At 39.7% G+C, this 23,081-nt stretch overlaps 1 protein-coding gene across 18 annotated transcripts in view; it reads right to left on the bottom strand.

Annotated features, from left to right (window-relative positions):
- The window catches only part of LOC149080316 (palmitoyltransferase ZDHHC16-like), a 210,098-nt gene that overhangs the window by 51,260 nt on the left and 135,757 nt on the right, over positions 1–23,081 (bottom strand). For 16 of the 18 annotated variants that reach the window (XM_089239452.1, XM_089239444.1, XM_089239445.1 and 13 more), the window contains one exon: positions 17,278–17,414. The exons of the other annotated variants lie outside the window; for them this stretch is intronic. In XM_089239452.1, the coding sequence (XP_089095578.1) occupies positions 17,278–17,414 (137 nt within the window). The remainder of the gene's footprint in view (positions 1–17,277; positions 17,415–23,081) is intronic. 18 annotated transcript variants of the gene reach the window in all.

The raw sequence follows: 23,081 nt of genomic DNA, 5'->3' as shown, positions 1-23,081 counted from the left end.
CTAGCAACCACAGATAATTCTTTGCTGTCTCTCCTCATATATATTACATTCTTTTTTTGGAGTCTTCCAAAGTGCAGAGCTTGTCAACTCTCTTCGACAAGGCACAGCAAATTTTGAAGACTTAAGTTTTTTAAGAATGACGCTCCTTCGAGACCACTTTCAAAAGCACAGTGCAAAATACGTAGATTGCAAGATCCGATGTAAATAAGGCAAGGTGAACCTGTTTTACTGCTATGTAAAAAAATGAAGGGGATGATTCCGATAGTAATATCCTAGAAGACACTGGTGACGACCAACTACAGCTACTTGCATCCCTGCCTTTTGAATACCTACAGCCTGAAGTTAGGAGACAATTTGATCTTGAAACTGTTTCAGAAGATGAGGGGGATCCGATATCTCCCATTATACCCACAACCTACCCTAATCAAACACGTCCAGTAACTCCTCTCCCGCCAAGCTCTACTCATACGTATAATCTAAGAGATAGAGATGAAACAGGGCGAGCAAAAACGGCGGTTCAGGTTAGAACAATGCGTACCACAGGGACATCAAAATATAACGAGACAGCTGGCCTTGCTTCAAGTAGTAGTTCTGCTCATTCGTCTCCCAATTTCATTCAAGGGACCTTGAGCCCAGATTCTGACCAGGGATGGTCAGAATGGTTTTTCTCATGGATCAGACAACCACTAAACATAAATGGAACCGAGAAAACAAGGTTAGACCGCAATTGATCGTATTTATAGTGCAATAGCAATTTTAGAATATAAGCTCATTTAACTTTTCATGTGAATTTTTGTTTTGTCCTCGATAACAATTTTGCTGTGCATATCAAAATATTTATTCTCAAAAAAAAAAAAAAAAAAAAAAAGTAATAATATTGTAATGAGCTGAGAGAGAGTGGTGATGGCAATTAGTTGTAAGACTTTACCCTTTTTATTCATTTCGCTGATTCAAAGTGAACCTGCATGTCTGAATGTAGAATTCTCCATGCCGAAATCAAAGACAAACTCGTTTACGATGAGATCACCTGAACTATCATGGTTTCACATCTCTGCACTAATCGTCTTCACAGCTCCGAAACCGGTACTGGCTCAATGTTGTGCTCGTAAAGTTTACCGCTCGACTCGAGGTATAACGATCCGATATGTCAGAAAGTGCTACATACCTCGACGCAACCCGTGACTGGTAAAATTCAGGAACCCAATAAGCTATATGTTATTGAGGGAAAGAACTACCACGTAGCTTAGCGGTTCTTGTGCCTATTATACATTTTACCGAATTTCAAGGAACACTTGCCCCTACCTAGACGGTAGCTGATTGACTGCCAACTGAAACGTGGGGAGGTCCCGCCACACTAAGTAGAGTAGCTTTCTCTACATTCACTAGACTAATTCTACTTATGTGAAATTACATAATAGACATTTAGTTACGTGCGTGAAAAACAACCCTGCTATAGTTTTCGTACTGCGGTTGGAAAGCTGTGTCTTAGGAGTGGATTCATCTCATCAGGGCATCAACAGATGCATAGTTGTGGATCGCGAGTAGTGTGATCGTAGTGTCATCGTAGACAGCAAGCGATGCTGTCTATTATCGTTGGTAAAACTCAGGTGAAGATGAACTGATCGATTGTAGAGAACTTTTCGATACAATTTGGATATTTCTTCATGCATCTATAAGAATTAGAGTGCTATTTGGTTTATGTGTGTGTGTGTGTGTTTTTTTTTCAGCTTTGTGAATAACTATCGTCATATATTTTATTATCTCTCATTACAATTATATAATTATTTTCTCTTTGAAAACTCATGTGATATTAGTGACTCTGCGATATTTGAAGAACAAAGTTAAAATTTTGATTTTTATGTTCGGATGTAATATTGATTTCAGCAGAACGTTTTGCACTGACGCAGATTGATTTTATAGCTACAGATACATTCTATCTTTGCAGAGATAGGTTAATTAGGTATCAAGCAATTTCTTGTGCAGATTGTTTTCCTTCTTTTATGGTTGAATATGTTAATTGGTGTTCGAAATGTTCTTTGATAAACATGTATAATTTTGTGTAGTGATAAGCATCCACAAGGTGCTGTGGTTCATTGTTCTGTAACAAAGAGAGGGGAAGGGAGAAAGCACATACGGAAATACCTCTTCTTTGATTGGCATTTACTACTTATCGCAAGTCCAAGGGAGGAGCGGTCAACTGATGCTGTGTGAAAAGAGGAGGAGATTGGATTGACCTATTATAGGACTTTGCCTAGTTTTGGTTTGGACAAGGATAGAAAGACGGCCGCGTTTTTTTTTTTGTTTTTTTTTTTCCCGAACCTGCTCGTTTCTCTGCAGGTTCTTTTCTAAGGGGGGAGAAATGTAACAAGCTACTCGCTAACTTGTTACATTAATTTGTAGTTAAATTTTAATGAAGCCTTTTAGAATATAATTTTATTTACGACGCCAGACAGTCTGGGAACTGGGTTGGACTTTTATTCAGGTATCGTGTATAGAAATAGGTGAGGCACCTATATGCACAGGTGTTACCTCCAACGCCTTTTGCAGATTCTCAGAATTGACCCTGCCCTTTTGGGCAGTGGTACCTTGAGAAGGAGTGGCAGATGGATTTATCATTGGTATGTAGACATCGGGGCAGCAGCGAGATTCCAGTAAGGGATTCTAGTCTGGGACCCAAAGGGGAGGGGGTGTGGCGTTTAGGAGACGGAACCAATGAGAGGGAAACAGGAGGAAATTGGAAGAGAGAAGGTGGTTGAAAGAGAGAGAAGGAACTAGGTCTTGATCAGAGGTGGTGGTCCGGGGTTTTTTGGAGGAAAGTGGAAGAAGCGGAAGATGACGAAAGTCTGGGGTAAGTCTTGACCTATTGCTTTCTCCATTCCTCTCTCGCTCAAGGAGTAGTAGCATAAAACAAATGTACTAATTTATCGGCATGTAATTTAAATACATCCTCATATATACATTATTTGTTATAGCTGTAAATAAATAATAATTTACTCCGACCTGAGGACAGGATTGAATAATTGAGGGGTATTAATTGGTATCTCGAGTATCAGCCCCAGACGCTGAGAGCAGCTCTGGGACAACCCCCTTAGACAACATAATCATAGCATAATGGAAAAAAATCCCTAAAATAAAATTTTTTTTTGCAAAAAAAAAAATTAATTTTGAATTAACTTTTTTTTCATAGCACTATTTCAGTTTCCTATAAGATTGACTCAAGCCAAAGCAATGATAAATGACTTGGCTACAAAACCAATTTTTGGCCAAAACAGTGTACTAGCAACCACAGATAATTCTTTGCTGTCTCTCCTCATATATATTACATTCTTTTTTTGGAGTCTTCCAAAGTGCAGAGCTTGTCAACTCTCTTCGACAAGGCACAGCAAATTTTGAAGACTTAAGTTTTTTAAGAATGACGCTCCTTCGAGACCACTTTCAAAAGCACAGTGCAAAATACGTAGATTGCAAGATCCGATGTAAATAAGGCAAGGTGAACCTGTTTTACTGCGTTGTCCATCATTTTTTAAAGGGATTTGTTCACATTTTACTGTTCAATGCCAGTGTAATCATTTTTGACAAATGCAAATTGCACTTCCATTTCAAGCTCTTTGCTGAGCATTGTAAATATTGTTTATGCCTCTTCATGCCTTAAAAATACAGAAGACAACTGAATGCAATTGGGTAGCATTAGAATCACCAAACCTAGAATAGGCCTATGTATCCAACTGCTTTGAAATGCAAACTGTTGTTTCACCTATTTGCACCGTAATTTTGAATGATGAATGTTAGTTACTGTCCAAGATCATGAAGTAATAAATATAAAATTATTTTTCCATCCAGACAGAAGCTTTTAATGGCTACTATACTTGTTGAACCCTCAAACTAAACACATGAAAAATTAATCAACCAAATGGTCCACATAACCCCCCCCCCCCCCCAAATAACCTTAAAAATGATAAAATTTCCGCCTTGGCAGAATCATTAATTGCATTCTTCAACATTTGTAATATTTGGCAATATATCAATGATTTCCTGTTCAATTAAAATCAATTACACAAATTTTGTCCATAGGATTTGGTAAAAAAAAGTAGGAAAAGTAGGATATTTTACCAAAAAGTAGGAAAAGTAGGACATTTTACCAAAAAGTAGGAAAAGTAGGACATTTTACCAAAAAGTAGGAAAAGTAGGACGAGTGGGAGCCCTGAGTATTACTAAAGTGCCTATTATTCACTGTGATGCAGATTTGCATGCGGTTTCTTCTTCTTCACCAGGTTACATTTGCATCCCACCGAAGTCGCTCGTACAAGCGGCACTTATTGGCTGTTTTTTTTAGTTATTTTTTTCCGGTCTTAAAAAAATTCCTGTGACCTAGCGAAGCTAACCCTGCAAATCAATTTTTTATTTGGTTATTTTTCCGGTTTTTATTCATTTTTAAAGTTTCTACAGACTTTCTGCCCACCCTGTATAATGGTTTTCCAATTGAAGCTGTATCTAAATGTACAAAACAATACTTTGGGTATGAAGTCCTGCCAGCTCTGCTTCAATTGAAAATACTCTTTAAAGCTCTGGATATATACAACCTGAGCTAAGAAATTTTTAGGTGAGAATAAATGAGTTTAATTTGTATTAACAGATCCTGCATGAGAACTTTTAATGTCAAATAAAAATTAGGGCAGATCAGAAAATTTAAAGTATCAAAATATATATTTTTTCTCAGTAATAATTTGAAATATAAAACACTTTAATCTGCATAAAAGTAAGCGTTTTGTTATTTATCATATTGTGGTTATCTACTTTTATTGTGTCATCGAGAACATAACATGTTGAATCAGCATTATCTTTCGGTCTGTGTCGAGTCACAAAAATCCTCTCGCGCAGTCCCCGCATTTGGCGACTGTTGGCCACAGTCTTTGGTGAGCCGCTGCACACTACCCCTCCAGTAGCAAACTTACGGTTCGAAATGGTCCGGGAAATGGACAGTTCGTCCGGAACGTGTTTTTATTGTCTGAGGAACGGGAGGTGTAGGCAAGGCAATTCTTGTTGGTGACGGACTGGAATAGTTCACGTCTGAAGCCAGGAAGGCAGATTTGAGTCTGTCCAGAGAAACTGATCGTTTTTTTTCCACAGACATCGATGTCGAATGTCTTTTCACGTCGTTGGATCACTTGAAACGGTCCGGCATATGGAGCTTGAAGCGGCTTTCGCACTCCATCGTGCCGAATGAATACGTGTGAGCAGTCCTTTAGATGAGGGTGGACGAAAATACTTTGTGGTCCATGACAACATGTTAGTCACGGTCGTAATTTTGAAAAATGTTCTTTGATAATCTCAAGTTCTTTTGATGATATTTCCCTCAGAGTGGGATCGAATATTTCTCCAGGAAGTCTGAGACTAGTGCCGTATACCAATTCCGCGGTAGTAGCTTTCAGATCTTCTTTGAAGACGCTACGGAAACCGAGTAATATAGTGGGCAAAGCAGTACACCAGTGTTCTGTGTTATATGCTTTGATGGCAGCTTTGAGTGGTCTGTGTAGCTCCTCTACGAGGCCATTTGCTTGCGGGTGATATGGTGAGGACCGTATTCGTTTGATTCCTAGTACTCTTGCCAGTGCTAGGAAGAGGGAGCTCTCAAATTGACGGCCTTGATCTGTTGTAATCTTGGATGGCACCCCAAAGCGAGATATCCATGTTGAGTAGAATGTGCGAGCTACAGTCTCGGCATTGATGTCTGGAATCGGGAGCGCCTCCGGCCAATGTGTGAACCTGTTGATCATAGTTAGACAATAGGCATTGCCACCAGAAGGAGGAAGGGGACCAATGATATCAAGATGGATGTGATCAAATCGCTCAGTTTGGTCAGGAAATAAACCTAATGGGGTTTTCGTATGTCGTGTTATTTTGGACTTTTGACAAGGTATACATTGTCTGGACCAGTTATTACAATCTTTATTTAATGAAGACCAAATGAAGCGAGTCCGAATCAATTTAGTTGTAGCTTTAATTCCTGGATAGGAAATATTATGAATGGTCTCGAAAATCTGCTTACGAAACTTTCTGGTATGTATGGTCTAGCTGTGCCAGTGGAGAGATCACAAAATAGTGAAGTATTTGAGTCTGGCAATGTCACTTTTTTTAGCTGTATTTCTCATGGATTTTGTAAAACATCAGTTAAAGTTTTGACGAGTTCTTGTGCTTTTGAAATTTCGTTATAGTCAATAGGATTGGGCATTGAAATTGATGCTATGCGGGAAAGTGCATCCGCGGGTATGTTTTCGCTACCTTTTATATAGTGTATGTCAGTAATGAATTGGGCAATAAAATCTAATTGTCTGCACTGACGAGGAGAAGCCTTGTCTAATTTTTGCTTGAAGGCATATGTCAATGGTCTATGGTCCGTGAGTAAAGAAAAGTCCCTAGCTTCTAACATATGCCGAAACTGCTTTATAGAAGCATATGCAGCCAGCAATTAACGGTCGTACGCACTGTAGTTGCATTTCGCTGGAGATAATTTCCTAGAAAAGAATGCAAGAGGCTGAAGCTTGTTGTCAACCCCCTGAAACAGTGCGCTGCCAATGGCAAAATTGGATGCATCTACCTGAAGTACGAGTTTGGCATTGGGTTTCGGATGTGCTAAAAGGGTTGCGTTGGACAACAGTGTTTTGGAATTTTGAAATTCCTTATTTGCTATGTCAGTCCAAGCAATTTCTCTGTTGTCGTTTTTTTTTTACCCTTTCAAATAATTATTCAGTGTAGTTTGTGTATGTGCTGCGTGTGGTAAAAATGTGTGAAAAAAATTGAGTAGTCCAAGGAAAAGTCGTAGTTCTTTAATTGTTCTTGGTCTTGGATAATTGAGAATCGGCTCAACTTTTTCTGGCAAGGGTTTGGTGCCTTGTTTGGAAATGGAGTGGCCTAAGAATGATATCTCCGCAACACCGAAGACACATTTGGAAACATTAATTGTGAGGCCATAGTTATTGAGCCGTTGCAAACAGTGCGTTCACTGAAAATCAAAATGTCATCTAAATAGACATAACAAAATTTCAGATCACCAAGAAACTCATTCATAAATCGTTGCAAAGATTGGGCAGCATTACACAAGCCAAAATTGAGGTAAGGAAATTCAAATAAGCCGAAAGGTGTGCAAACAGCTGTTTTTGGAATGTGAAAGTACGCCCGCACAATGTCAAGTTTTGAAAAATAACTTTCGCCGTGTAATGCATTTGAAAAGTCCTGAATGTGAGGAATGGGGTACCTATCTGGGACCGTGCAGGCATTGAGTTTGCGGTAGTCACCCACTGGACGAATACTGCCTGAACTTTTTGACACGACATGTAATGGTGATGACCAGGGCGATTTAGAAGGTCTACATATTCCTTGATTCATTATAAATTGGAATTCCTCCTTAACAGCATCATAGAACTTGGGATTTAATCGCCTGGGTTTGCTATGTATAGGCGGGCCGGTGGTTTCGATGTAATGTACAGTGTTATGCTGAACAGGCTTCACTTTGTGCGACACTTTTGTCAGTTCAGGAAATTCTGCCAAGATTTTGTGATATTCCGAAGTTTCGGATATTACCTTAATGGAATAGTTTTCAGAGTTATATTCAATTTTTCCAATTTGTGAAAGTTTCGTGACACTGTCCGTTAATCTGCAGTGTTTGAGATCAATTAAAAGTCCAAAGTTGAGAAGAAAATCTGCGCCTATGATCGATATTGGTACGCTTGTAATGAGAAACTTCCACTCAAAACAACGTCTTAATCCAAAGTCAACATTGAGAACTTTGGTGCCGTAAGTGTGTATCTCAGAGTTATTGGCAGCAAACAATTCAAAAGAATGGGGAACTATTTTTGTGTAATGTTTTGTGAGTGGAATGCAAGAAACGTCAGATCCTGAATCAATTAAAAATCTCAAATGGGATCTTTTATCAAACACATAAAGGCGACAAGTTTTCACGGCCATCAGTGTTGACGTCGCCGATATATATTATAGTCGATGGCCGTGTTTAGTTTCTCTGTTCGTTGGTTTGAAAAGTGCACGGTTGTTGACATCTGAAGGCGTTGTTGCAGAATCGAGCATAGTAATAGCAAAAGCCAGTTGTTTGTGGTGAGGGAGTGAATCGACGATAAGGAGATCTGAACCTCCGTCTAGTATAGTTTGTTTCTCTCTCTCTCTAGACAAGCGGTTGAGTTTTTTGCTAAGAGAAGCTATCTCCGCTCTCATGGCACTTATTTCTGTCAGAGGGGAGGGATTATCGGGTTCAACGTTGTTGACAAGTAGCTGCGGAGTCCCTGTGCGTTCCGCTCTCCCCATGGCATAGATGCTGTTGTTGTATGTGTCTTTACTAACTTCCATTATTTTATCAGCCATTTTCGCTAATGTATCTAAGCTCTCGGAGCTAACTGATAGGATGGTCTGTGTTTCTGATGGCATACGTTGGACCATAGTTTTTTTAGAAAATCGTCACTTACAGATTTGCCGGCTAAATCTCTCATTTCCCTTAATAGGTGTGAAGGTCTTTTGTCCCCCAACTGTAGTTCAGACAACAACTTGCGTACTTCACAAGTATTAGAATCAGAGAATTCTTCGATTATCCGTTGTTTAAGGGTCTCATACTTGTTTGTTTCGGGTGGGTTCAATAAAATATCTGAAACGGAAGGGAGCGTTTCTGGATCTATAACCGCAATCACGTTATTGTATTTGGTAGCGTCGTTAGTTATGGCAGATATTGAAAAACAACTTTCCACTTGAATGAACCATAACTTTATATTTTGCTGTCATATGGGCGGGAGTTACAAGGCAACGCGACAAATTTGTAAGTTTTCCAGTGATGGGTCAGGTGGCGAAAGGTTAGGAGTGTTATCTTTGGGCATTTTTTTGGATACAGACTATTATGCGAATCTATTTATATAATTGAAAAAATAAAAATATGAATATTTGTTATCCTGACCAAACAAAATAGAGCGATCACAAAAAGGTCCTACCCTGATCCTAATGGCATCGGCGGTGCTGCACGCATTGGGCTTCGGCTGAGTAGATTCTTTATCTTTATGTCATCAGAAGGTTGGGTCGGTTGGGGTCACCACCAGGGCCCCCACAACGGGTGGGCTGACAAGGCTCCAGTCCTGGGGCCCGGGACGATTTTCACAATTTTTTTGCTTTTTCACGCTATAAATTCATCATAAAGAGGCCCGTGAAAATCTGGTTGGGGGGCCCCCGCAAAAGATCCCAGCCTAGGGGCCCTGCTCCAGGATGTGGGGGCCATGGTCACCACTGTGGTTATCTACTTTTATTGTGTCATCGAGAACATAACATGTTGAATCAGCATTATCTTTCGGTCTGTGTCGAGTCACAAAAATCCTCTCGCGCAGTCCCCGCACTTGGCGACTGTTGGCCACAGTCTTTGGTGAGCCGCCGCAATATCTATTCATTTTAAAAAATACTCCAGATGACGCTCTTTTAATACCACTTCCAAAAGCATAGTGCAAAATGTGTAAATTACAGAAGTTGGACAAAACGGTTTTACTGCATTGTCCATCCCTTTTAAAAATGATTTGCCGGTGTAATCATTGTGGCGCAGTGGTAAGATTCTCTTCTTCCACCATAGGTTACCATCAATTTACACGGGTTCGAATCCAGGCAAGAGCATCAGAAATAAGTTCTGTACCTACAGAGCCTAGGGCGACCACCGATAGATGGTGCCTTCATTTCCCACCCAACTTCCCTGGTTGGAAATTGCTGTAGGGCAATATATGACCAGAGTGTTGACCATAAGCATTCGTTTATTTATTTTTTTGTCTGTTTTGTCCATTGTGCTGTTTGTTCAAATAAAAAAAATATATAAAAACTTGGTGTGCCGTAAAGTAGTGCAATCTTTTTGAGAAATGAATTACTTTCATTTCTAGCTCTTTACTTGAGCATTGTAAATATTGTTTATACCTCTGCATGCCCTAAATATACAGAAGACGATTGAATGCTATTGGGCATCATCAGTCATAAAACCTAGAATAGGTCTATTTACCCAACTGCTTTGTTATGCAAACTGTTGTTTCACCTATACACAAAATGTGCACCATAATTCTGAATGATGAATGTTACTGTCCATGACCATTATGTAGTAAATACAAAATTATTATTTTTTAACCAGGCACAAGTTTTTAGTGACTACTATACTTATACTGTAGAACCCCCAAACTAAGCAAATGAAAAATTACTAAACCACCAAATGATCCACATACATCCCGCCCCACAAATAAAGTTAAAAGCAATACGATTTCTGCTTTGGCAGAATCGTTAATACTATATTTAATCTTTACTACATTTGTATTATTTGGCACTATGTCCACCATTTTCTCCTCAATTAAAATCAATTATAAAATTTTGTTGATAGGATTTCATTAAAAAAGTAATAAAAATAGGACAAAAACGGGAGCTCTGCATTCGACAAAATGCGCTCGGGGCACTAGACTCACATTCACCCTCCCCCCTAGTTGCGGCCCTGTTGTGTCGCAACACAATTAATGGCGAACGAGTCTGATGTCAGTCTTCTCTTGAATGTCCTCGTTCTGTCACATGCGTATGCTGTACGATTTCGTAGTTCGCTATAGCTAGTTGGTAAAGATAGACACGATCAAAAAAATAAAAATAAAATTTTTTTCTTCCTTCGCGGAGAAACAATTTGTGCCCTTTCACCTGGCCCCCACAAGGATGGGGCGGATCCAGGCAGGGACGATCACCCCCCTCCCCCCAAGAGCCTTCAAACAATAGGCGATGGGGTGATCACCCCTCCCAAGAGCCTTCAATCAAACAACTCCAGTTATCTCACTTTTTTCTTTATTAATCCATAATTTTTTAAATTAATTTCTTTTTTTCCTCTCAAAATTTTCTTTCGCTAAAATCTGTGCACTTGAAGAAGTTTAACCTTGAGCTTTCTTGTTCTTCTGCTGGCAGGCCCGTCATTTAGGGGGGGCAGGGGGCAACGCCCCCCCCCCCTGGCTTTTGAAAATACACTAAAAATGGTATATATAAATATACAAATATATATACCTGTATACATACATTGAGTACATGTGTTTTGTCCCCCCCCCCCGGAAAAAGTTGAAATGACGGCCCTGTGTCTGCTGGTAAGGTCAAAAGAATGAAGAAGCCATGTCCGGAGGAAGGCCAGTTCAGTTGTATTACCGATAAAAAATAGCCTAGGTTCTGTAGGGATTCCATGTGATTCGACCGTCACATGCCTTTCCGGTGCAACTCACCCATACATATCCATAGTGCCTAAGGGCACAAGTGTAATTTTTGCGAGGGAGAGGGGCAAACGTACACCCTTCAGTTTTCTTGGTAACACACAATAAAGCACAAGCCATCGAATAAGATGAATCATCCGTTTCCAGCCTTTTCTTTTTTTTGGCTGCAGTCCTTAAACATATAAGCTTGACGTGGACCAAAAAATGGCTGGATCTTCGAAAAAAAAGGTTTCGGTAAGTGAAAATTTCAAAGTTTTAAAATAGGTGGGTGAAGAAAATAAATTCTACAACTTTTGTAGCATATCTGGAGTTTTCCCAGGGAATAAAGCTGCATTCGCTTGCGAATTCACTGATAATGACATTAACAGGGGCCCCAGATGCGCATTTATGATTTTGCTGCTTGCGGACTACACAAATTTTACCACCTTCCCCAATTTTCTTGACTACTCTTTCTTCGAATTTGCCACCCTGTGCAATAACCCGCTTTGTCTCCCTCCACTCCTGCAAGTACACCTGTGATTGTCAGTAAGATCTAAGTCACACTTTTGGTCACTCCCATGCTGACACACTTTTTAAGTCACTAATTTAGTCATTCACATTCCTGCACACTGATCTGGTCACTCGCATGGTTGTATAGCTGTTTTGGTCACTCACATACTTGCACATGCTCTAGGTCACTTTTTTCATTGCTTGCTGACATGGTTCCTTGCTGGGTTACTCTTTTGATCATTTATACATGCTCTAGGTTATTCTTAAGGTCATTCAAAAGCTTGCACAAGCTATAGGTCACTGTTTCTGTCATTCACAAGCAGGGTTGCAACTACACAATTTGTCACCCGGCGCAAGCCGCACCCTTTGCATGTAGAAGCAGTTGAAGGGGGAATTCAGTGCCCCATCTGGTTCAGTGCCCAGGGCAGCAGAGCCGCCTGCTTTCCCTAGTTTCAGCCCTATTCACAAGTTTGCTCATGGTCTAGATCATGCTTTTGGTCATTTACATGCTTGTAAATTCTCTAGATCACTTTTTGGTCACTCACTGACCTAGCCTCTAGGCAGAGGTGGATTAATTGAGGGTTATACAAATTTTGCTACCCTTCTCCCAATTTTCTTGGACAATCATTCTTCAAATCTGAGCCCTTCTGGACTTTCCGCCTTGGGCTATGGCCTGCTATGCCCCACATAAATACGCCACTGCAGGGGGCCCTCACAGGGTGAGGCTAACAGGGCTTCTCATAATTATTTTTTTATTTTTAAGTTTACAAATTCACCATAGTGGGGTCTAAAAGTATGAAAAATCTGAGCAAAGAGCCCCCCCCCCAAAAAAAAAAAAACTAGCTCAAGAGCCCTCCTTCACAAGGTGGGCTTTTGAACATAGCCCTCTCTATAATATCTGAAAATATAGGCCTCTGCCCTTTCAGGTGTGAATAAATAAGTACCTGGATTAAACGTTACAAGTGGATCATGCTCATAACACTTTTTTTAAAAACCGTCTTAAAAATCATTTTAAGCTTATACGGGAAATATCAATGAATATTAGTGAAAGATGGGATCACGAAAATGAATCGTATCAAGCAGGACGAGGTTCTGTCGCGAGAGCAGTGCAGCGACAAGATGCTTGGTCAGCATTTTGTTTCCCCCTGTAATGTTGAGAGAGAGAGACAGAAGGGAAATAAAAGGGTGAAATATGCCCCCCCCCCTGGGCCTGAGGAACATTATGAGCAGAATCCACTATATGAAATTAATTGTGTGACGTCGGATATACTGCCAGAACTAAATTTAACCGCGAGAGGAATCTTTTCGGACAAAAAATTTTTAATTAATATTGTGCACTTAAATTTTCAATGTTATAGTTTAATACATATTTTACCGACTTCCTACTCGCATAAGCCCGATTTACCATTCTGTATTTTGTGTATTTGTGTTTGATTTTTATGTTTTGTATTTCCTGATTAGTAATTCCAAAACTCGAGCTAAGTTGATTCCAAATTAAAGTTTTCATCCTCCGTCAGTATTTTATTTTCACAAATGAGAAATTTATGTTTGAAGATTGGGAGAATTTTGATGTTCTTCAGTCAGCAGCGCATTTACGGTTTTCCCGCCTGTGGGCTATACGAATTTTGCGCCCCCCCCTTTTTCCATTCTAGTCTAATTTTCTTGACTACTACTTCTTCGAATTCACCACCCTGTGCTATAACCCACGTGCCTCCCCCATACTCCTGCAAGTACACATGCGTTAAATTTACTCTTTTAGTCATTCACATGCCTGCACACTGCTTTGATCACTCAAGTGTTTGACACTGTTTTAGTCACTGTTTGGTTACTTGCACATGCTCTAGGCAGTGCTGTCTTAACGCATGCTCCCCACACGGGTAGGAACCTCAAGTGCAGGGAGGGGGGAGGCTTCGTGAAAATGATATCTGGTTAAAATTTTTGAAAGTAAATGTGTCTCGCCAGGTAAGGAGACCTCAGAAAAATCACTTTCACCGAGGGCCCAGGACGTACTTAAGACGGTTGACTCTAGGCCACTCACTGAACTGGTCTTTCGCTCTGTGGGTCACTCATTTGGTCATTCACATGCTTACTGACACTCTAAGAAACTCTTTTGCTCACTCACGTGCTTGCAAATTCTCTAGGTTACTCTTTTGGTCATTCACTGACCTAGTCACTTGCTGACTGGGGCAGAGGTTGATTTATTGAGGATTATACAAATTTCACCACCCTTCTCCCATTCTAATTTTCTTGATCCCTCTGAACTTGCTGCCCTCTGCTATAGTCCTCTAAGCCTCCCCACCCTGTAAACACCACACTGCCTTTAGTGGTGGGACATGCAAGTTCAAAATCTGAGCGTTGTAGAAAGTATACTGAGGTGAAAACTAAAGAAATAGTAGCAAAACAAAAAACGCAGATGGAGCTGAATATTTCTGGAACTAGTAGAGATATGAATTATTAGTACAATAGATTCTCGTTAATCTGGCACATATCCCACCAGGGTGTGCTGGGTTACCGAAATTGCCGAACTACTGCAAGTTTATTGAAAAAGCCCATTCAAATAATATAAACTTCTGCTCATAGACAGGCACTGTAATATGTTTTCCTCTTCTACGCTCGAAGGAAACCGACCTAAAAACACTGGATTACTGAAGGGATTATTCAGAGCCTATCTCTATATGTAGTGGTATAAGATGCTTTATTTGAAGGCAAAGAATATGGGTTTCTAACGCAAAAGTTTTCATAAATCGGGTGTACAATGCTGGATATTTTTAATGAATTTTCTTGATTTCATTGTCTTGTTTGAAAAATTATAAGCCGCAAATGAGGTTAAAAGGTATTATTTGTGAATAGAGACATGTCATCAGTGGGCAAAAGCTTGGTGTTTTTACTGTAGCGTTTCTTTCCATTAGATGAGAGGATACAAGTTTGGAGTGTTATAAATTTTTTTTTTAATTTCTAAAATCGTTCACAGAAACACAAATTAATTGTCAGGAACGTGAATAATTGAAAGAAGAATGTTTAATGTTCCCTAAACAAATCGCTAAGTCTTTAAAGCGTATTTATGAACACCAAAAGTTGCTAAAGTGAGAGGAGCTCAGCTGTAGACGCTTCTATTTCCAGCAATGGTTCCCAACAGTGCTTTTCAGTGCATACGCCAAGCAGATCAAAAGTAAAGACTAAACAAGGTACTGAGCGAAATGAGCAGAGACCACAGAAAGCTCACCTGAGGGTCCCTCATGGATGAAAAAAATTCCCTTTGGTCAGGCCCAGGGCCGGGTGGCAAGTACGCAGTTGATATAAATAAAGTACAAGCCAAGCCAAGCCAACTGAGGGCCCCTAATGAATCGGCCGGCAAATAAATGGGATACCGAACGAGACAAACTGAGACCACAGAGAGCCCACCTGGGGGTCCCTCACTGATGTTAATGAAACTCATTTGGTCGGCCTCAGCAGTGGCATACAAAATCTGAATAGATAATAAAACTATCCTGTGCTGCACTGAAACTGAAATCGCTTTATCATGGAACCTGCATGTGAGAGGGAAAAGCTGCGCCACGTAGGTTCAGCTTTTTTTTCAGATAGCATATGGCCATTTAAAGTTCGAGCGGTCACATACATTTTTCACAAGCACAGTGCGACCCATTACGGGTAAGGGACTATAATTGCATGTCTGCAGTACATACTTAATTCATAACTGCTTTGTTTTTGTGTGTCAGGGTTTGTATTGATTTTTTTTCTTTAAATATTCAAGGATCGTCTCTATTAAACGAGGTTTCTGGTAACCGAGGTAGCTCAGAATTAGTTTCCTCTGGTTGACTGAGATCCTTACTTTCTTCATATTATTTTGTGTAATTGTTATCAAAACATCACAGAGAGAAATGTTCAATACTTTCACGGGGATAAAAAAATACATTAATAAGCAAAGTATGTACCTACTTTGACATGAAAAGCTGGAAAAAAATATTTAACGAATACATACAGATGTATTTTTATTTGTGTATACTGTAGTGTCTGGTTAACTGTAAGCCTTAATTTTTATCAAGCAAAAGAGAAGGAAGTAGGATTCTAGGGAGCATTTTAAAATAATAATTCTTCATATGCTTTCGATATTCTGCTCTATTTTCCTCTGCAAACTTTTCATTTATTTGTACTATTGCACTTGATACTGCTAATATAAATTTTTTTCAGCTGGAAATGCACATCAGAATTAACATGATCCTCACGTATTCCCAAGATATCTTTGATCTGGCCAGGGAATTTGTTGGTGGTAATAGACATCCATGCCTGAGCCAGGATTCGAACCCAGACCTGCTAAGTCAGAAGCTAACTCTCTAAACACTCAACTACAAGGCGGCTAAAAAAGCCTTAAAATGTTTATAAATACAACAGATTATTCAGTCTGCCCAACAAACTTTTTTTACGCACGATGTTTTTTGCGAGGGTAGTCGGCACAAATGTCCAAATTTATTGTCAAAAAAAGCTAATTCATTAGTTCTTAAATGTGTTGCTCTTATTGGAAAAAATATATAATTTGTATTAATATAAATTTTAATTCAGTTTCAATTTTTAATTAATTTTTTAATTAATTTTTGAAAATATATTAATTTTTGCATTTTAAGCATGTTTGGCGTCTGCGGACACTAGGTTGTTCCTCACTTAACGGAACCTTCACTGTAAAAAATCGCCCCCCCCTCCAACACATCACCCTGGTTCCGCATCTGCCTAAGACCTGGGACAATGGACATAAATTCACTACAGAGCCCCCACCCAGTGAAAACTCCAGCTTGAGTACCCACCAAAAATCCAACAGTCCTGCTCCATGATATGGAGGGAAGGTCATGTCCATTCTATGGATAACCAATATTGTTCCCAAGAGGACTCCGTACTGATGTGGTCTATTACAGTTTCTCCCTTCCTCCTCTAGGAATTATCACGCGATTGTGAGAACACTACTTTAGGGGGAATAATACAGATGTTGAAAGGTCCGGACAAGCAAAAAAAGGAAAGTTTTTTGTTTATCTAGTCTAATTAGCTTTTTTGCTACACCCATATAATGTCTGTCCCAATGTAGGTTGTCTACATATTGGTATTGTTCTTTTCTGTTGCTACTCATCCATCCATTCCTTTGGGCAAAAAAAGTAAGAATAAAACCTGAGAGAATAAAAAAATATTGAATGCCACAGCTTCTCAAAAGCCCAGGTTTTGGGGAAAAAAATAGCTGGAAAATCAAAAAAATCTGTGACCTTCACTCAAATTGTGTGACTTTTTCAGGACTTCCGTGACCTTTTTCTCATTCCGGGACTTCATGACTTTTCCGGGATGATAGACACCCTGGACTACTTTTCAGTGTTGATACTTTGATAGTATTGGCAGTTTGGTGTATTTTCATAAGAAAACATTATGAACAAAATATAATTATTGTATATGCTTCCTGCAAAGACATTCTATAATATATTATAATTATAAAAAACTAAATAACTTTATCATGAATTTCACTCAAATATATTGTTTACAGAAAACAAAGGAAATACACATGTGTACTTACTTCAACATCTCTAACAAAATGGTCCCATGCAATTGGTATTCCAAAGAATATGACAAAAACTATGCCAATCCATACGTATAGGCAAAACATGAAAAAGTAACGGTGATTAAAATGACCAATGCAATTATTCAACCATGCTTGAAGAAGTCAAGAAATTTTTAACTTAGCCAATTGTGATAAGTATATTTGAGGCACATAATTGAAGTTAAACATCCATCAAGAATCTAGATTGATCTGTAGGTGTTTCTCAAAATGACTTTTTCCATATACTATACAATTTTTTTTATGTGAAGGTGTATACTGAACAGAACATGACTTAAACAATAAGCTACTTCAAATTTTTGTTCAATTTTTATAAATTGTCAAAAAAAATGGGTGAACCATTTATCAACTTATTCATTATGGTGGGTAAGGAAAAGTGTCCTCTCCTCTACGAGTTCAGAAAACCGAAACATTGCTGGGAAATATGCTTTCTGAAGGTTTCCTTTGATGGTTTGGGCAGACAGGATCTCTCTCCAAAAGCAGGACTCATAAAAAGCGGGAACAGGGAGTTCCCTGTTAAAACATTTTAAGGGGTTTTTTTTCAAGGGCATTGCCCCCCCCTCCCAATATTCACTAGTTTGAAAGTGAAAGGAAAGAAACATTTCACTGTATTGCAGTGGCTCACACCCTACACCGAAGCCAATATTTGGTGAACGGAAAATCATTGAACAGCTCGCCAATTAAATTTGGTTGCCAACCCATACTGTAACTACTAAAAGTACCACTCTCACACAATTCACTTGAGTCTGCGGCTGTTGTACCAGGCAATTTGTAATAACGGTAATCAAGACTATCTTGCTTCCATATTTACGTGTTGTATCAATTCCCAGTCATGATGTTGGATTGGATTGGATTTTGAATTTGCTGGTGCAAGGACCAGTTTGGTCAAACTGCGCCAAAAAATGACTATATAAGAACAAGAAAAGTTGTCCCTTTGTCATATCAAAAAATAAGACTGCTCATGATAAAAAGCGATGGGAAACGTAAAACACTGACATGAATTGTAAAAAGCTATAATTTGTTATAAAATCCAATGGCTTTGATGAACTTAAAAATGCGAGATGCATCGCTATGGTCATTTAAAATGTCATGAAGTGAAAGATGACTATGACCAAAAGCGGTCGTAAAATGATGACGATGGTGTGAACAAGTAAAAGCATGAGCAATGGTCATTGGACTTTGACAATCAGGGCACTCTGGTTGACTCTCGCGTAATAACAAATATGATTGTCTAAGGCGACTGTGTCCTATGCGCAACCGGGCAAGCAGAACTTCCTCCTTTCGGTTAGTCCTGCAGCTCGAACACCAATGGCCAAGTTTGGGCTTGATAGCATGTAATTTATTATTAACTTGATTATTCCAGTGCTCCTGCCAGTGACGATGCATCACTTCCCGGAGGATTGAGAAGTGGTCACTGGCAGGTACCAAAAGGCTATTGTCAATGTTAGTTGTTGTTCGAGCTACGTTGTCTGCTTTTTCGTTGTCCGGTATTCCTACATGACCCGGTAAAATTTTACTGTGGTACCGTGATGGATGAGGGGATGCAGTTCATGAAAAATGACATGAATACATGGATGAGTGTGAAAAGTGAAGGAACACAGTGCTTGCAATGTGCTGAGAGAGTCGCTATAAATGATGCATCGTCGGTGGCGTTTGCGTCGTATATGACGTAGAGCCTGAAGGATTGCGTACAGCTCTGCCGAATAAATAGAGAATGTGTCGGGAAGTTTGAAAGATGTCTCCTCACAACAGATGTAGGCACAACCAACATGCCCAGGGCTCTTAGAGCCGTCGGTATATATGGGGAAGTACCTGTTGTACCTACCCCTGTGCCTAAAGAATATCTGTCGATATATGACATCTGCTGCAGTGGCTCTATAGTACGATAATAATGAAAGAGAGACATCTGGCAGAGACTGCTCCCATGGTGCCAGTTGCCAAGCAACTGGGGCAACACGACTGATGTCTAATTGTAGTTCCTCCACAAAAGCCCTCATACGAAGACCGAATGACAGTACACATGAAGGGCGAGCAGCAAAAAGTCTATGAAATGAGGGATTAAAAATGACACGATGAAGTGGATGATCTGGAAAAGATTTCATCTTGATATAATATTTCAAGGAAAGTTGCTGGCGTCTTGATGTCAGTGAGGGCTCGTTGCATTCGCCATACAGACTCTCCATTGGAGACGTCCGGAAAGCTCCAGAGCAGAGCCGCAGGGCGAGATGGTGGACTGGGTCGAGCACACTCAGATAGCTCCGAGGTGCCGACCCGTATACAATGGGGCCGTAGTCGAGCTTCGGTCTTACAAGAGCTTTATACGGTCTGCTCCCCACGATGTAGAAGAGATGACCTTCAAGAGGTTCATCGTCTTCATGCAACGAGCTCTTAATTGTGCAATATGAGGTTTGAAAGTGAGTTTCTTGTCGAATGTGATGCCGAGGAATTTAGTGTTTTCTACAATAGGTATTAGATTGTTATTGAGAAACAACTGTGGGTCATCGTGTAGGTCTCGACGCTGGCAGAAGTGCATAGCAACAGTCTTGTCAGTGGAGAAAGAAAAGCCATTATTATGAGCCCACTTGCTGATCTTGTTGAGTGTGGTTTGCAATTGTCTCTCGGCTGACCTCTTATTCACTGATTGGTAAGATATCAACAGATCATCCACGTAGAGTGCGCCAGTAACAGACAACGGGAGTTGATTTAACACCCCGTTGAGTCTTAAAATAAAAAGTGTTACACTTAAAATGATACCTTGAGGTACACCTTGTTCTTGAATTTGGGGAGCTGATAATGTGCTTCCGATCCATACCTGAAAAATGCGGCGAGCAAGAAAATTCTTAATGAAAATGGGCAGGTTGCCCCGCAAGCCGCTATTATAGAGGTCGGAAAGAATTCCGTGCCTGCAAGTACGGTCGTAGGCCTTTTCTATGTCGAAAAATATGGCTATCATATGCTCCCTCTTCACAAATGCTTGTCTTATTGATGTCTCAAGGCGTAACAGATTGCATGTTGTGGACCTGAACCGTCTAAAGCCGCTTTGACGTTTCGATAAAATATTGTTAACCTCAAGGTAGTGCATAAGGCGATAGTTCACCATACGTTCCATAAGTTTACACAAACAGCTGGTCAATGCGATAGGTCTGTAACTATTAGATTGTTGAGGATTTTTGCCAGGCTTCGGAAATGCAAGAACTATGACTGCTCGCCAGATGTTGGGAAATGTATGATTGACCCAGATCCGATTAAACAATATGAGTAAATGTGACAGTGATTCAGATGAGAGATGCCGGATCATGGAATAATGAATGGCATCGGGCCCTACAGCTGAGTCAGGACTTCGCTGCAAGGCTGTGGTCAGTTCATGAAGGATGAACAATGAATTGTATCCCTCCGGTGTAAAAGGCCGGAAGGTGTACGATATACGTTCGGCCGATGATTTAATGGGATGAAACGATGGGGGATAATTCGCATCACTGGAGACAGTGGCGAAATGGGCAGCGATGGTATCCGCAATATCCCTCACATCGCTGATGATAGTGCCATTGCTGTTTAAAATAGTGATCGGATGAGACTGATAATGACCATTTATTTTTCGGATCCGGTCCCAAATGACTTTAGATGAAGTCGATGAATTGATTCCCGTGGTAAACTTGTGCCAGGACTCACATTGAGCCTGGTGCCTGGTTCTTCTCGCTATCGCCTTTGCTTTTAAAAATGCCAACTTGTTGTCATGGGTAGGATACCGCTGGAACCTACTCCATGCTTTCTTTTGTGCTTTAATCGTAAGATTACATTCGTGGTTCCACCAAGGTTTAGGAAATTTAGGAAGTTTCGAGGAGACTTTGGGTATTGTTTCATTTGCTGCAGAGATGATACAACTGGTCACAAGGTCAACACAGTGGTTGACGTCGGGTTGCGAAACCATATCCTCCGTGATTTCTGCCTTGACCGTGAAGTCTGCCCATCGGGCGGCCACAAGCTTCCACCGAGGAGGACCCTCAGGTATGCTATGGCTTCGATCAAGTGCCTTGATCGAAGCCAGGGTCATGATGTTGGTGCTGCATCATATGTCTATCCTATGCCATCTTTATTTTTCTTATTTGCTTTTGGTTTTCCTTCAATAAATAGTATATGATAACACCCTATACTTTCAACTAGCCTTACCTCTTAGATAGAATAATTAGGCGATGAGGTAAAAATTATTTCAATTCCGGTAAGCTGCTTTCTCTTTCATTAACACTGTGTGACAGCTTTCAATTTCAGTAATATCGCAGTGTGTATTTTTTTCTTCAACAAGGACACTCAAATGACTGACTTTGTTATCAGCAATCATTGATACTGAACAATTCGAAAAATTTTTGTGTGCTTTTCAAACTCAACGTCAATTGTTCGAAACATTTCTATCTGCCCAGATGCAGTTAAAGCAACTCTAGTCCTGATTCAAACATTCAATGTTTTTATCAGAAAAAATAATCTTTCATATTGTATATTCAATGCTTTAAAAACTTCTTTGATATGAAAAATTGCCTAACAAAGAATTGTGGGCTCAAATATTTCTAAACTTATATTTCAAAAATTATAATGCTTTAGTATAGCATTGGTTTTGCTACACCTACCAAATGAGCTCACATAAGAGAAATTTATCCAAACATTTGCATTCCACCTGTGTCCTAAGAACATATTAGTGGCAAAACCCCAATTTCTGTCCATCTATCAGATGGAAAATCAAACAATCACAAATTACATTGTAACTCTGCAACAGGACATTGATTGCAGGTTCATTTCACCTTCGATCACAATTATAATGATGTGATTTTCACGTATTCTCAAGGGATCAGCACGATCCCTCCAGGGAATTTGTTAGTGTTAGGTTAATAGACATCCATGCCCGAACCAAGATTCAAATTCAGACCTGTAGGTTCACACACAGTAGGATTCTATATTAACACAGTTTCATGTTTTCTTTATCCTAAAAATTCACCCTGACATAGTCTCGCTTATAGAAAGGGATATACACCACACAATAAAATATAATCAGCAAATTTTTAATTTATGCAAAATTAGTTTGCTGCGCTTCGATTTACACAGATATTCGGCCAAGTACCTGAGCATTATTCTGCCAAACCGAATATTTGGCAAAAGGGCAGAATACCGAATACTGGCCAAATATTCATCCCATCTCTACTGAGCGCAACTCTGGTCTATTGCCATGGGCAATTTACTACCAATTGAGTTGTCGGAAGTGTACCTAACACAGTCTGAGTGTGTGTATAGTGTTGAGTGTGAATTTGTAGTATAGTGCCATCTATATTAAAAACTCTGAGTGAAGTGTGATGTTTGAATATTTGTGCCATTGTAGGCCTGTTGGTGGCGAGACTTTTTAAAGGAAAGATTGGCTTGCATCACACCTTGAAGTTGGGAAACAGAAAATCAAGTAGTGCTATTGTACAAATAAATGAAAACTTATGCTTGAAACAAAATAAAACAAATAAATGAAAACTTCTTCGTAGATGAAAAGAGCAGAATATCCATGACCCCCACAAGGGTGCGGCTGACCGGGCCTGGAATCATTATTCGTTTTTCACGATATAGATTCATCATAAAGAGGCCCATGAAAGTCTGGTCAAAAGATCCCAGCCTAGGGGCCTTGCTCCAGGATGTGGAGGAACATGAGAATATTCCTAGAATCCTACTTCTTTCTCCTTTGCTTAATAAAAATTAAGGCTCATAGTTAACCAAAAAAAACAGTATACACAAAT

Source organism: Pholcus phalangioides, unplaced genomic scaffold (genome assembly GCF_987345545.1).
Source record: "Pholcus phalangioides strain wild (caught in Gottingen) unplaced genomic scaffold, Ppha-v1.0 ptg000011l_1, whole genome shotgun sequence".
Classification (NCBI taxonomy): Eukaryota; Metazoa; Arthropoda; class Arachnida; order Araneae; family Pholcidae; genus Pholcus; species Pholcus phalangioides.
This window is presented reverse-complemented; position numbering and strand designations above follow the sequence as displayed.